At 48.4% G+C, this 15848-nt stretch overlaps 1 gene segment (V, D, J or C); it reads right to left on the reverse strand.

The window, feature by feature from the left end:
* Window positions 1–14504, reverse strand: part of LOC103301810 (immunoglobulin heavy constant mu-like) — a 45463-nt gene extending 30959 nt beyond the window's left edge. Inside the window, 2 exon segments of the C gene segment in view lie at window positions 4261–4590; window positions 14459–14504. Of these exon segments, the coding sequence occupies window positions 4261–4590; window positions 14459–14504 (376 nt within the window).
* Between the last annotated feature and the right edge of the window lie 1344 nt (window positions 14505–15848).

A 15848-nucleotide genomic window follows, 5' to 3' on the forward strand; every position in this document is an offset into this window, starting at 1 on the left:
ACAGTGGGTGAGGTCACAGCGGGTGAGGTCACAGTGGGGGAGGTCACAATGGGTGAGGTCCCAGGGGGTGAGGTCACAGCGGGTGAGGTCACAGTGGGGGAGGTCACAGCGGGTGAGGTCACAGTGGGTGAGGTCACAGTGGGTGAGGTCACAGTGGGGGAGGTCACAGTGGGTGAGGTCCCAGGGGGTGAGGTCACAGTGGGTCAGGACACAGCGGGTGAGGTCACAGTGGGTGAGGTCCCAGGGGGTGAGGTCACAGTGGGTCAGGACACAGCGGGTGAGGTCACAGTGGGTGAGGTCACAGTGGGGGAGGTCACAGTGGGTGAGGTCCCAGGGGGTGAGGTCACAGTGGGTCAGGACACAGCGGGTGAGGTCACAGTGGGTGAGGTCCCAGTGGGTGAGGTCACAGTGGGTGAGGACACAGCGGGTGAGGTCACAGTGGGTGAGGTCACAGTGGGGGAGGTCCCAGTGGGTGAGGACACAGTGGGGGAGGTCACAGTGGGTGAGGTCACAGTGGGGGAGGTCACTGGGTGAGATCACAGTGAGGCAGGTCACAGTGGGTTAGGTCCCAGGGGGTGAGATCACAGTGGGGGAGATCACAGTGAGGGAGGTCACAGTGGGTGAGGACACAATGGGTGAGGTCACAGTGGGGGAGGTCACAGCGGGGGAGGTCACAGTGGGGGAGGTCACAGTGGTTGAGGACATAATGGGTGAGGTCACAGTGGGAGAGGACACAGCGGGTGAGGTCACAGTGGGGGAGGACACAGCGGGGGAGGACACAGCGGGTGAGGTCACAGCGGGTGAGGTCACAGTGGGTGAGGGCACAGTGGGGGAGGTCACAGTGGTTGAGGACACAGCGGGTGAGGTCACAGTGGGAGAGGACACAGCGGGTGAGGACACAGCGGGTGAGGTCACAGTGGGGGAGGTCACAGTGGGTGAGGTTACAGTGGGTGAGGTCACAGTGGGTGAGGTCACAGTGGGTCTGCTGGTTTTGTGCTAGGCCACCTCCTGCCCCTGCCTGTCACTGCAGAGTGGAAACACCCTGCTCTTTAGGGCCTGGATCCAAGGAACAGCGACTCAGTGGCAACAGGTTAAGCAGAGGTCTGGGAGAGTCATGATTTTATTTTTATTTATTTACCAGAGGCAGAGTGTGCACAACATCGTGCATGAGTAGATCGCTTCTGCTTGCCTCAGCTGGCCGCCCTGCCCATCGCTGCTCATAGCTCTTGCTCCGCCCTCCGCCACTGGTAGCTCTCTGCTGCTCATAACCCTCCACCTCTCCTAGCTCTCCAACACCAGTAGCTCATGTCCTGCCCCGCCCGCAACCAGAGCCATGGCTCGTTTGGTCATGATGTCATCACGGTGTGACGGCCACGGGCTTTTTATTAATATAGATTTTTAAAATCCTCACTTGAGGATATTTCTCCATTGATTTTAGAGAGAGTGGAAGAGAGAGGGGAAGGCAGCGAGAAACATCCATGTGAGGAAACACATGGATTGGTTGCCTCCTGCACCAGCCCAGACCAGGACCCGGGCTGGGGAGGCCATTGCAACCGAGGTACATGCCCTTGACCTTAATCAAACCTGAGACCCTTCAGTTTGCAGGCTGATGCTCTGTCCACTGAGCAAACCGTCTGGGCTATTTTATTGTTTATGATGAAGAGGAAACAAGCTTGTAAAGGATGCTCCTCTTTGGCCTATCCCTGCATATGCCTTTGGGGCTGGATTCTTGAGTTTAGTGAGTCCTGAGTTTAGTCAGTCCAGTAGTTCTGAGCGCCCCATGCTGACCCTGAGCCCCCCGCCCCCCCTCCCCGGTGTCCTGAGCGCCCCCTGCAGCCCAGCCCTACAGCCTCCCTCAGGGAGGTTTGTGTCAGGGCTCAAACTGACTTCCCCTCATCGTGTTTTGTGCACAGTAATACATGGCTGTGTCCTCAGTTGTCAGGCTGTTCATTTGCAGATACAGCATGTTCTTGGCATTGTCTTTGGAGATGGTGAATCAGCTCTTCACAGAGTTGGCACAGTATGTGCTACCACCTGTATTAGTAATGAGTGAGACCCACTCCAGCCCCTTCCCTGGAGCCTGGAAAACCCAGTGCATCCAGTAGTCACTGAAGGTGAATCCAGAGGCTGCACAGGAGAGTCTCAGAGACCCCCCAGGCGGCACCAAGCCTCCCCCAGACTCCACCAGCTGCACCTCACACTGGACACCTGCAAACACAGAGACACAAGGTGGACTTAGAATCACATGGAAGCACAAACAGGCCCAGGCACAGATCTCAGCTCTCCCACTCCTGAGAATGACCTTGAAGAATGATCAGGAGGAAAACGCAGCTTGGCACCAAGTCCATGGTGGAGCCGCTGGGGTCCTGTCTCAGACACATGGGTTCTGGGTATCTCCGCAGCATGCGGGGCTGGGCCCTCCTTTATGAGCAGGAGGAGAGCCCCATTTGCAAGGAGTCTGGATATAACGGTGCAGCCACGACCCTGGGCTGCATGCCTGACCTTTTCATCCTAGGGGCGACCCCAGATGGAAAGGACTCAAGAATGCTGGCCACAAGGGGTCCCGTCCTCACCCACTCTCACTGACTCCTTTCCTTAGACCCAGTCACCCTGATTCCATTCCTTTGGGGATAAGAATTTGCTTTCCAATTATTCTTTTATTTTGAGACTGATAGATTGTCTTTGTTGTTTTCCCCAATCAAATCTCACACACATGAATATGGAACCGGACAATGCATGGGTCCCTGCTGCCTGTCACTCTTGGAGCCATTTAGGCAGAGACATGGTTGAATCATATATGAGCCTTTATTCCAATGCTGTGGGTATTATGGGAGCGCGGCGGCCATCCACAGAAATCTGCTCTGCCCCCACCATGAGCCAGCCGCTTGTATTGGGTAAAAGGACAAAAGCTTACAGGGGAAGTAGCCAAAGGCTGTGCCAAAGGGGCCGTTGACAGGGAGCAGAGGGCTGGGGTCTTCCAAGGGAAGCTGTGAATCTCTCCCTGACAATCGGCAGCTCCAAATGGGGAGGAAGGGCTGCACTTCCAGGTGAGCTCCCAGGTCCCCGTGCGGCTGCCCGCCAGGTGAGAACGTGCTTCTTTAATCAGAATAAACAATCACGGTTAACAGAGCAGGATTACTATTCCTGACAGTTCTAGCTGGTCCCCCACATTCTATTTCTCCCCGATCAATAACTTGAACTTGTACAAGTGACGAGGGAGGAGAGGCTGGGTGGGACCCTGTGGCCACAGCCTCCATCTCAAACCTGCTGTCCCTGTCACAAGCACGCAGCTGCCTGCCGAAAACACAGATTTCACTCGACTTCCCTGCTGTTGGTGTGCAAAAGGCCTGTGTTCCCAGCCTCTCAACGTGGGAGAGCTTCCATCCTTTAACAATGGAGCCCTGGCTGGTGTTGCTCAGTGGTTGGGGTGTCAGCCTGTGCACCAAAGGGTGCGAACTCGTTAGAATGAATCCCATTCAGGTTGCAGGTTTGTAATAATTGTGAACACTTTCCTCTCCACTCGGGGAGGAAACATGTATGAATGTATGTTGTAAATGAAGAAAAGACAATTTGTTGGTGTAAGAAATGCCTAAACATGGAGAGAATGTTTTTTAAGCTTTTATTGGAGTCAAACTGGTAACAACTGTTGGGGAGCAAGACCTCAAATGCACAGAGAATAACCATTTGAAGCTGAGTGTGTGCATTTGAAGTTCAGGAGGGAAGGTGAGGAAGGTGACAGGGAGGAGGGAGAGAGCCAGGCGGGGACTGGGTGCCAGGACAGTTACCAGGAGGTGCTCTCCTGAGGGTGGTCATGCTGATATCACAGGTGTGTCAACCCAGAAGCACAGGATCCATGGATGGGGTTGCTCAAGGCAAAAAGGAGCCTTTTAGTAAAGAAGTTATGGGCCTGAGGCGTGTCCACCCTCCAGGACTTACCAGGTCGGAATGTGTGATCAGAGCCTCCTGTGAGGTTCCTATCAGTCCCTGAGTTTTGTCAGATTTTCCACAGAGCCCCCTTTTTGTTCACAAACACAATCCCTAAACCTAGACATAGGAAAGGGCCTCTGTGAGCTCTGTGGCTGAGCTTTGGAGCAAAACTAATTTAAGGCAGAGCAGGAAATGTTATTTTTGCTGAACTCTCCACCTACTCTTGGTCCTGGCCATATGCTAGTTTTGAGTGCCCCCTGGTGTCCTGAGAGCCCCCTGCAACCCAGACCTGCTGTCTCCTTCAGGGAGGTTTGTGTCTGGACTCACACTGACTTCCCCTCACTGTGTATCTTGCACAGTAATACACAGCTGTGTCCTCGCTGGTCACAGAGCTCAGCTGCAGGGAGAACTGGTTCTTGGACGTGTCGGGGTTGATGACTAACCGACTTTGGAGAGATGGCGCGTACTGTCTGTACCACTGGGAACTGAAGTAGATCCTTCCCAGCCACTGGAGCCCTTTCCCTGGGGGCTGCCTGACCCAGTTCCAAGTGGCACTGTTGCTGGAGACACTGTCCCCAGAGATGGCACAGGTGAGGGACAGGGTCTGCGAGGGCTGTACCACCGTGGAGCCCAACTCCTGCAGCTGCACTTGGGACAGGACACCTGGGACAGAAGGAAGCAACAAGGTTAATCAGTCCCCGTCTCTGTGAACACGGCTGTGATCCGCCAGGTCCCCAGACACTGACCCCAGGGGAGCCCCAGCACGGGAAGGAAGACGAGGAAGGAGACAGCCATGTCCCTGGGTCAGCCAGACTCAGCAGGCTCTGCGGCCCCAGTGGGGCTGTATTTACACAGGAAGCCACGCCTGGCATTTGCCTGAGCATCGCTCACTGATATAAGGCCCCAGGTGCACACAGCCCACTGAGTCACAGACCTCAGTTCTGTATTCAGATTTCACCAGAGCCAGGTCCTTGGGCAAGTGGAACCCAAGGCAGGGGCCACAGACAAGGGTGCTGAGAGGGGGCCCCTGGGTGTGGGCGATGTGTACCTTACACCAATTCCAGAGCCTGTTCACCCACATTAATTTATTGGAATTAATTAATTAATTCATTCATTCATTCCACCAATACTGAGGGTCAGTGAGACACCAGCATCCCTCTAGGCAACAAGGACAATTCAGTGAGGAAGACAGAGGCCCCTTCTTCACAGTGGGTGAGGTTCTGGGGTCACAGGCCATGTACTTGTGTGTCAGACACACACATGTGGCCCCCAGTGCTGGGCAGCTGTGGAGCCAGGGAGCAGAGAGCGCAGGTGAGCATCCTCAGACCCGGGGACCCTCAGGGGAAGGACATAGTCCTGGGATGGTGTTTTGCCTCCTGATGAGGTGCCTCACGCTGGGCACAGGGAGTGTGCCATGAAGACCTGCCCTAGGCGTTCCCAGGGCCCAGGGGCAGCTTTGGGAACTGGATGGGGATCCTGGCGGGTGGGATGCCAGGATGTGACCCGCAGGGGCCGCCCCAGTGCCTCCTGGCTTCTCCCCAGGGTGCAGGGGGCTCGCAGAGAGGAGGCACCTTTTCTGTTCAGAGATGACGTCATTATTCACATGGAAAATCCTAAAGGATCTGGAAAGATAGACCCGGACACAAATTGGTGTACAAGCATCAAGCAGTGGGAAAATGCATTTGGAGAGAAAAACATCAACAACCCCTGCGAGGCATAAACACAGAGAAACACCTGAGGATCAGCCTAAAGCCTGATGCCCAGGCTCTGCCCACGGAAAGTGACAACACGGGTCAGGGATCCTGACGCTGGTGTAGACCCAGAGAGGCCAACGTGCTTTTACAGCAAAAGGCTTCACACCATGGCCACACCCACCGAGTGAGGCCCCTTTAATTCTTTATTCAAAAACTGAGCTGTGTCTGAGCTCCATCATCATTCCTAGTGGAACATGCACACGGTCCTCCCTGGGCTTGGTACTAAGACGGGGTTTCCTCTTATTATTTGTTACTTTAAAAAAAAAAGATTCCTGCATTTATGAATTTAGTTTTGTTCATCCTCACCCAAGGATATTTTCCCACTTATTTTTAGACAAAGTGGAAGGGAGCAGGCAAGGCAGAGAGTTATTGGGACACATTGAGTAGTTGCCTCCTGCAGGCACGGATCCCGGGTGCAACTGAGGTACGTGCCCTTGAACCAGGGATCCCTCAGTCAGCAGGCTGATGCTCTGTCCACTGAGCAGCATGGGCTAGGGCCCCACCCACCATGTCTAGTTAACACTGTGGAGGCCCCTGCACAGCATGCAGGCAGCCAGGGTCCTGAAGGTGGACCAACAGACCTGGGGGCTGTCTGTGTTGCTGGGACGAGGGGAACTAGGATGGAGAGGCCCCCAGAAGGGCAGCCCCAGGTGCCAGGGTACAGGGGTGCATGGGGAGCTGGGCTGGAGCCTCTGTCCAGAGACTTAATGAGGAAGAACCACCAGACCCCCTCTCCTGCAGGCTGATGCTGGGCCTCGCTGTGGGGGACCCACCAGAAGCCAGGTGGTCAGGGCCCCATGAGGGCTGAGGGAAATACAAACCTAAATTAGGGAAAAGTCCGTTTTCCCAGGTGCCAGGAAGAGACAAGGACTTCCTCCCTCCCTTCCCTCTAAAATGCATGTAAGGTTCAATGTCAGTTTAAAAGCTCACTGAGCACCTCTCCACCTTTACACACCAGTGTGTTTTCTGGGGACTTTGGAACCTTCTCTGATGTGTGACCACCAGGGGTCCCCACTTCTGTGGGAGGAAGGGGGCAGCCAGACTTCAGGGGGCTCCTGGCTCCCAGGTGCAAACCTACTTCCTGTCCTAAAGAGGCAGGAGGTTTCATGTTCCCTGGGATCAGGTCAATGAGCAAACACATGAGGCCCCTCCAGTCACCAGGGGATTAGGGTGAACTCTGGGTGACAAGTGGTGCTGCCCAGTTCCTCCTTGAGGCTGCACCTCTGTGAACGCTGTGTGGCTGTGGATGGTTTCCCACAAGAACTCAGTTCTGTCTCCTTATCTGCTGCTTTGCCAGCCCCACAGGGGCAGCACCACAGCAGTTATAAGTCTCCAAATAAATCCATTTCTGTGTATTGAGCCCTGATTTTGAAGTCGATTCATTTGATAACTATGTCACCTGTAAGTAGGGACACCTGGTATCTCCATTCACATTTGAGTGTCTCTATGCATCTTTCTTGTCTTATTTCACTTGTTAAAATGTCAAGTTCAATGTTGAATAGAAGTGGTAAGAGTGGACCTTTTGGACTTCGTCCCCATCTGAGGGGGAATCATTTAACTTCCCACAATCGAGTATGCAGTCGCTACAGGAGTCCCATGATCAGACTGAGGAAGTGCCTTTTATCCAAGTTCCCTAAGCGTGTTTATCATGAATGAATGTTGTGCTTTGTCACACACTTTTCTGTATCAACTTTTATGACCTTGTGAATTTTCTTCTTTACACAGTTGACCTGTTGGATTACATTGGTTGATTAAAAAATATTGGATCAGCTTTGAATTGTTGGGATAATTCCTGTTTGTCACGATGTAGTATGATTTTCTTATATTGCTGGTGGAATTAGCTAATATTTTGTTGTGGATTTTAGTAAATATGTTAAGAGATGTTGGTCAGTAGTTTACTCTTTCTTTATACTGACTGCACAAATTATGACAGTCTAATAAGAATGCATTGGGGAATGTGTTTATATCTCCTAATTAATTTCTGATATTGGTCATTTGTATCTTTGCCAGTCTTGTGAGCATTTAATTAGTTTTTTTGATCTTTGCAAATTTTCAGCTGTTGGCACCATTCATTTTTCTCTATTATTTTTCTGTTTTAATTTCATTAATCTCTGCTCATATTTATTTTTCCTTCCTTGTGCTTGATTTTATGTGATTTTGATCTTCCTTTTCTAATTTCTTTAAAAAAATCTGTCCTGTTGAGAGTATTAGTAATGTTCACCCTTTACCCCCCATATCACCTCTCCAACAGTTCCATCTCCACCCCAGGGCTTCATCAAACCCCTGTCTGTGTCCATAGGTAATGCATATGCATATGAGTTCTTTGGTTCATCCCTTCCCACTCTCCCCTCCCTCTTCCATCTGAGTTTTGTCATTCTGTTCCACATTTCCATGCCTCAGGTTCTATTTTTTTCATAAGTTAATATTGTCATTAGGTACTTTGTTCATTTATTTTAGTTCTTAGATTAAATTGTTGATAGGTTTGTATGTATTGCCATTATTTTGTTCATATTTTTATTTTTTATTGATTTCATAGAGGAAGGCAGTGAGAGAGAGAGAGAGAGAGAGAAACATCATCAATCATAACAGAGAATCACTGATCAGCCACATTCTGCATGTTCCCCACCAGGGATTGAGCCACCACCCCGGGGAATGTACCCCTGACCAGAATCAAATCTGGAACCCTTCAGTCAGCAGCCCTACACTCTAACCACTGAGCCAAACTGCCTAGGGTTTTCTTCATGTTTTCTCCTTCTCCTTCTCCTTCTCCTTCTCCTTCTCCTTCTCCTTCTCCTTCTCCTTCTCCTTCTCCTTCTCCTTCTCCTCCTCCTTCTCCTTCTCCTCCTCCTCCTCCTCCTCCTCCTCCTCCTCTTCCTCCTCCTCCTTCTTCTTCTTCTTCTTCTTCTTCTTCTTCTTCTTCTTCTTCTTCTTCTTCTTCTTCTTCTTCTTCTTCTCCTTCTTCTTCTTCTTCTTCTTCTTCTTCTTCTTCTTCTTCTTCTTCTTCTTCTTCTTCTTCTTCTTCTTCTTCTTCCTTTGATCCTCTCCTCATCCTTATTCTTCTCTTCCTCCTCCTGGATGTGTAGAGTTGTAATCTGCTATGGTCTGAACCCTGTCCACCAGGTGCACTGGCTCTAGGGCCTCCTGGGAGGTGAAAAGTCAGCCACTACATGGATGCACCAAGCAGGAGCTACAGAGGGATCTGCAGATGGCTGAAACTTGTATGGGCTTGGAAGTGCCCAGGCAAGTACCAGTTGTGAAGCATGGCAGACTGGCGCTAGTGCTGTGTCTTGGGCAGCTTATTGATAGTTTTGGGGCATGCTCATGCTAGTTGCTGTGTGGTTGAGAGATTTTAGAAGAGTCTGAAACCTGAGCCAGGACAGACCATTCAATTGGAAAGGTAGATGGAAACAGTTTGAATGGGGCTGCAATTAGGATGGGGCAGGTTGTTATGGAATCACCAGGGCAGAGAAAACTCTGTGAGCCACACTGATGGAACCTCAGATATGGCTTCCAGGCAGCTATGCAATGGAGGATGTCTCAGCACAGAAACAATGACTCCTGTGAGCATCTCTGTCAGGAAGAAAGCCACCTCAAATTCCTGCCATAATGCCAGACAATCCAGTTCTTGACTGTATGTCCCAGGATCCCCCAATTCTATCACCTACGGGTGGAGCTCAGGGGAAGTGAGACCCTGTAAATTCCTGTTCCAGCCCTTTAAGAGGAGTAGCCTGAGTTTCCAGCGGCCTCCATGTCACTCAAAAACAAATTCTTTTGGTTTTTACAATCTGAAGTTGTGAGGAATTCTCTTCCCAGCTCTGGAAACCTTGGTTGGAGGTCTGGTGTGGGGCTGGGACCCTTTGCCTCACACAGGGGGCCTCCACAGCCGATATATTCCTCCTGATTAAGCACACACCACATGTGAGTGTCAACTAGTCTGCTCCCCGCCTCCTCCCTTCCTACCAGTCTTGGTGTGCTTTCTTCTTTACCTTCCTAGTCCGGAATGATGGTTGTTCTCTATTTTAGTTGTACATTCCATGTGGTTGTGGGAGGCAGCGAGAACATGCATTTACCTCTGCCTCCAAATTGGTTCTCACCCTTTTCCAATTTTTAAAGTGGAGGCTTATATTATTGATGTAAAGATCTTTATTCTTTTCTAATACATAAGCATTTAATGTTATACATTTCCCTCTAAGCACTGCTCTGGCTGCATCTAATAAAAATGGATATTAGGTAATTTCATTTTTATCAACTTTTGAAAAACAATTTGGCTGGGGTTGCAATTTGGCTGGGGTGGTTTCTCAGGAAATCACTAGGGAAGAACAAACTGCAAGCCAAACTGATGGAATCTCAGATATGGCTTCCAGACAGCTATGCAAAGGGGGAGGTCCCAGCACAGAAACAATGACTCCTATGAGCAGCCCTATCTGGGAGAAAGCCACCTCAAGTTCCTGTCATAATGCCAGACAATCCAGTTATTTCCTGTATGTCTCAGGATCCCCCAATTCCAACACCTATGGCTGGAGCTCAGAGGAAGCAAGACCCTGTAAGTTCCTGTGCTGGCCCTTTAAGAGGAACAGCCTGGGTCACTCAAAGACAATCATTTCTGGTTTTTCAAACCTGAAGTTTTGAGGACTTCTCTTTCAAGCTCTGGAATCCCGGGTTCGAGGTTTGGTGTGGGGCTAGGACCCTTTGCTTGTCATAGGGGACCTCCACTGCTGAGATATCCCTCCTGATTAAGCACACACCACATGTGAGTGTCAGACTAGCCTGTTGCCTACCTCCACCCTTCCTACCAGTCTCCGTGTACTTTCTTCTTTACCTCTCTAGTCCGGAATGATGGTTGTTCTCTATTTTAGTTGTACATCCCATGTGGTAGTGGGAAGCAGTGAGAACATTCATTTATCTATGCCTCCAAATTGGTTCTCACCCTTTACCAATTTATTCATTTATTATTATTATTTTTTTAAATTTAATAAATCTTTGTTGTTCAAATTATTACATTTGTTTCGCCTTTTTCCCCCCATAGCTCCCCTTCACCCAGTTCCCACCCCACCTTCTGCCCTTACCTTCCCCCACTGTCATCATCCATAGATGTACGATTTTTGTCCAGATTCTTCCCGCACCCCCCACATCCCTTTCCCCCTGAGAATTATCAGTCTACTCCCTTTCTATGCCCCTGATTCTATTATATTCAATGATTTATTCTGTTCATCAGATTTTTTATTCACTTGATTTTTAGGTTCACTTGTTGATAGATATGTATTTGTTGTTCATAAGTTTTATCTTTACTTTTTTCTTCTTCCTCTTCTTAAAGAATGCCTTTCAGCATTTCATATAATACTGGTTTGGTGGTGATGAACTCCTTTAGCTTTTTCTTATCTGTGAAGCTCTTTATCTGACCTATAATTCTGAATGATAACTTTGCTGGGTAGAGTAATCTTGGTTTTAGGTTCTTGCTATTCATCACTTTGAATAGTTCTTGCCACTCCCATCTGGCCTGCATAGTTTCTGTTGAGAAATCAGCTGACAATCGTATGGGTGCTCCCTTGTAGGTAACTAACTGTTTTTCTCTTGCTGCTTTTAATATTCTCTCTTTGCCTTTTGCTCTTGACATTTTAATTATGATGTGTCTTGATGTGGTCCTCTTTGGATTCCTTTTGTTTGGGGTTCTGTGCGCTTCCTGGACTTATAAGTCTATTTCTTTCACCAGGTGGGGGAAATTTTCTGTCATTATTTCTTCAAATAGGTTTTCAGTATCTTGCTCTCTCTCTTCTTCTGGCACCCCCATAATTCTGATGTTGGTACCCTTGAAGTTGTCCCAGAGGCTTCTTACACTATCTTCAACCTTTTGGATTCTTTTTTCTTTTTGCTTTTCCGGTTGAGTGTTTTTGGCTTCTTTGTATTTCAAATCTTTGACTTGATTCCTGCATTCCTCTAGTATGCTGTTGGGTCTCTGTATAATATTTTTTATTTCAGTCAGCGTATGTTTAATTTCTAGTTGGTCCTTTTTCATATCCTCTAAGGTCTCACTAAATTTATCGGCCTTTTCTAGGAAATTCTTGAAAAACCTTATAACCATGGTTTTGAACTCTATATTCAGTCATTTGTTTTCCTCCATTTCTTTTGTTTGTGATCTGTTTCTTTGTCTCTGCATTTTCGCTGCTTCCCTGAGTTGGTAGGGTAGCTTTGTGTGCTAGGTGTCCTATATGGCCCAGTGGCTCAGCCTCCCCAGTTACCTGAGGTGGACACTCTTGGTGCACCCCTTTGTGGACTGAGTGTTCAGCCTTGTTGTAGATAAGTCTTGATTGTTGTTGGTATCACTGGGAGGAATTGGCCTCCAGACAAATTGGTTGTGAGTATCAGCTATGTCTACACCCGAAGAGCTTCTGTGCTGGAGACAGCCTTATAGGACCAGACTTGCAAAATTGCAAAAGCCTTTGTGCGCAGCTTGAATGGAGTGGAGGCTCAGGGCTGAGTAGACAGTCTTGGCTTCCCATCATCCCTGCCCTTGCGCACACACCTCCAGACTTCTGCCTTTTGTGGCTCCCCTGAGTTTCCGCCTGACAGTCCAGATCCCCCCGTATAAGCATGGGTCCCCAGGGGTTCACTCAGAACTGGGGTTCAGTGCAGTTGGAACTGGGGTTCAGTGCAGTCAGGAGCTTCTGACTCCCTTCTGCTAGGGAAAGCCAGCGGGAACCTCTGCAGTCAGTCTTCTCTGCACGCACTCGAGCTCGCACACCTCCAGACCCCTGTCCGCCGAGGCTTCCCTGAGTCTCCGAGTCTCTGTGTGCCTTTCTCTCTACCTGACAGTTCAGACTCCCCCGTATGAGCCTGGGTCCATGGGGTTTCGCCCAGATTTGGGGTTCAGTGCAGTCGGTGGCTTCCTTCTCCCTCCCGCCAGAGAAAGCCAGCCAGGCACTCAGCCGCCCTTCCTCTCTGCGCACGTCTTCATACCTCAGCCTTTTGCAACTCCTCTGATTTTCTGTTAGCTTTTCTCTTTCCTTCTAGTTCTAGAATTTCCACTCTGTCAGCTTTCCTGTGGTTCTGGATGCTTTCTGTTCTGTCTTTTAGTTGTAGTTTTGAAATTGTTGTGTGAGGCAGCAGTTTAGGTGCTTACCTATGCCTTCATCTTGGTTTCTCCACCCTTTTCCAATTTTTTAAAGTTGAGGCTTATATTCTTGATTTAAAGATCTTTATTCTTTTCTAACATAAGCATTTATGTTATACATTTCCTTCTAAGCACTGCTCTAGCAGCATCTCACAAAATTTGATATTTTGTAATTTCATTTTCTTCCAGTTTTGAAATACATTTTCTCTTAGTTTAGAATTCTATGTTGAAGTCCCTTCAATGCTCCTTCAGCTCTTTAGTCATCACTCTGCTGTCTTCTGGTTTTGGGAGTTTATCACGTGACTGTTGATGTTTCTATTAATCTTGTTCCTTGACTCATGTGTGGTTTTTTCTTTACTGCCCTTAGGCATTTTATCTATTTCATGAGTTTGACTTTATTGTGCCTTGATTTAATGTTGTTTATTTTCATTCTTCTTGGGGCACTTTGGTGTCCTTAGATCTCTTTATAGTTTACATCAAGTTCTGAAAAACTATTTGCCATAATTTCTTCAAACATTTTACTTGGTGCCCCCTCTCTCCTCTTTCTGGGATTCCAATTACATGTATATAGATCTGAGTGCTAAATTGTCTCTTACATTCCTGATGCGACTATTTTTTGGAAAATTAATTCTGTGTTCCATTTCGGGATTTTCCATTACACTTCCTTAAATTCACTTATGTTTAACCTTTAGTGTTAGTCTTACTTCCTATATTTTTCATTTCCTATGTTGTTATTATCTTATCCTCCAGAAATTCAAAATACAGAGCAGTACTACCAAGTTCCTTTCTGTAAGATTAAAGCTCTCATGTGTTTCATCCACCAGAAACTCCTGACAGAAGACTGCCCAGTTGTTAGCACAGCAGAGGCTATTGGTTGCTGGGGCTGCAATAACGTTTCTCTGCCCACTGCCCAAGGACATCCCCAATAGCTCCCTTAAAATTGCAAGAGGAGAGGCCAAAGGGAATATTAACGGCTCCTTCTGACCTATCAATGGGGCAGAGAAGTGACCTCCTCTAAGGGGTGGTGTGAAAGGAAATGTAAGGCATAGAGGGGAGAGGCAGTGAGTCCTTGAGGAGAGTGTTTACTCCTGGAGAATAAAGCCACTGAACAGATCTTCAGAGAATATAGCCCCTTCCCCCAGGGCCCAGTTCCTGATCTGGTCCTCATGCTCTGTGGTCCTGAGCGCCCTCTGGTGTCCTGAGTGTCCTCATGCAGTCCAGCCCTGTTGCCTTTCTCAGGGAGGTTTGTGTCTGGGCTCACACTGACTTCCCCTTACAGTGGGTCCTGCACAATAATACACAGCTGTGTCCTCGGTGGTCATGGACCTCAGCTGCAGGGAGAACTGGTTCTTAGACACGTCTCGGGAGATGGAGGTTCGGCTCTTGAGGGAGGGGCTGTAGTTAGTGTTCCCATCACTACATATGCGCCCTATCCACTCCAGCCCCTTCCCAGGGGGCTGGCGGACCCAGCTCCAGCAGGAAGAACTGGTGATGGAGTAACCAGAGACAGTGCACGTGAAGGAGAGGGACTGCAAGGGTATCACCAGTCCTGGGCCCAACTCCTGAAGCTGCACCTGGGACAGGACACCTGGGACAGAGAGAACACAGTGAGTCCTGGGCTCAGATGCAGGATCCCCATCTCCTCACATCTAAGCACTGAGTCACTCACATCTGGGAGCTGACAGCAGAAAGAGGAAGAGCCACATGGGAGTCATGTCTTGCAGGTGAGGTCCTCGTCCCCCGGAAAGTATCTCCAGGATGAGGAGACGCTGAATTTAAGTGGACGCCAACTATGTGTGTGTGTCTGGTGCCATGTGGGCATTTGCATATGGGAGGTGTCTGCATATACAAAGGACAAGAGGTGAAGGGAGGTCCTGGTCTCTGGGGCTTCTCCTGGAAGGAGGTGCTGACTGTGCCTTCAGAGAACCAGGCACTCCTTGGGGTCCTGGTCACTGTGCCCAGGGACCTCTTCTTCCACAGCAGGAGGTGTGCTGCAGGAGGTGGTCAGGAAGTAGGATGTGGGAACAATCAGTGACTCCTTAGGGATAAAATCAATGTGCCTCTTCTTCAAGGATATGGATAGATACAGATACATATATAGATATAGATCTTCTTTTTCATCATCCTTTGAGAATATTTTCGTTGATTTTTAGAGGGAAAGGAAAGGAGAGTGGGAGAAACATTGATGTGAGAGAAAATATTGATCAGTTAGTTGCCTCTCATATATGATTCTATAGGGAATCAAACTTGAAACATTTTTATTTATATATTTACGTATATTTTTATTAATGTCAGAGAGGAAGGGAGAGGGAGAGAGAGATATATAAACATCAATGATGACAGATGATCATTTATTGGCTGCCTCCTGCATGCCCCACACAGGGGATGTTTCCTGGATTCTTTGCATGTGCCCTGACTGGGAATCAAACGGTGACCTCCTGGTTCATAGGTCAATGTTCAACCCATGAGCCACACAGCCTGGGCTGTTCCTGGACTTTTAGGATTCACAGAGCTCCCTGTGTTCCATGGCTTTGTTCATCAGAACGTTGGCAACATTATAGGTGACCAGGCACTGTTACAGAAAACTGGAGAAGAACAAAGCAATACTTAGAGAGATGGAGTTACAGTTCTTATTCTTATTCTTATTCTTATTCTTATTCTTATTCTTATTCTTATTCTTATTCTTATTCTTATTCTCATTCTCATTCTCATTCTCATCCTCATTCTCATTCTTATTCTTATTCTTATTCTTATTCTTATTCTTATTCTTATTCTTATTCTTATTCTTATTCTTATTCCGTGTGGGCCCAGAGGAAAATGTCTCTCAAAATCTGGGCCCAAACATGGAGGAACTTTCCCTATTTATATGTTTTTACCTTCTTTGTCTCCCAAATATGGGGTGTTTCCGGTCCCCTTTGCAAGTTTTTAAAGAGCCCCTATGTGCTGTGGCTTTGAGACCTCATCCAAAGGCCTGTCCTGGTACTGGTACTGATAACTTCGTCTGGGGAAGGTTTAATGGTCTCTCTGAAGTGGGAGTAGTCTTATTTTCCTTATTATTT

This window comes from Eptesicus fuscus, chromosome 24 (genome assembly GCF_027574615.1).
Source record: "Eptesicus fuscus isolate TK198812 chromosome 24, DD_ASM_mEF_20220401, whole genome shotgun sequence".
Classification (NCBI taxonomy): Eukaryota; Metazoa; Chordata; class Mammalia; order Chiroptera; family Vespertilionidae; genus Eptesicus; species Eptesicus fuscus.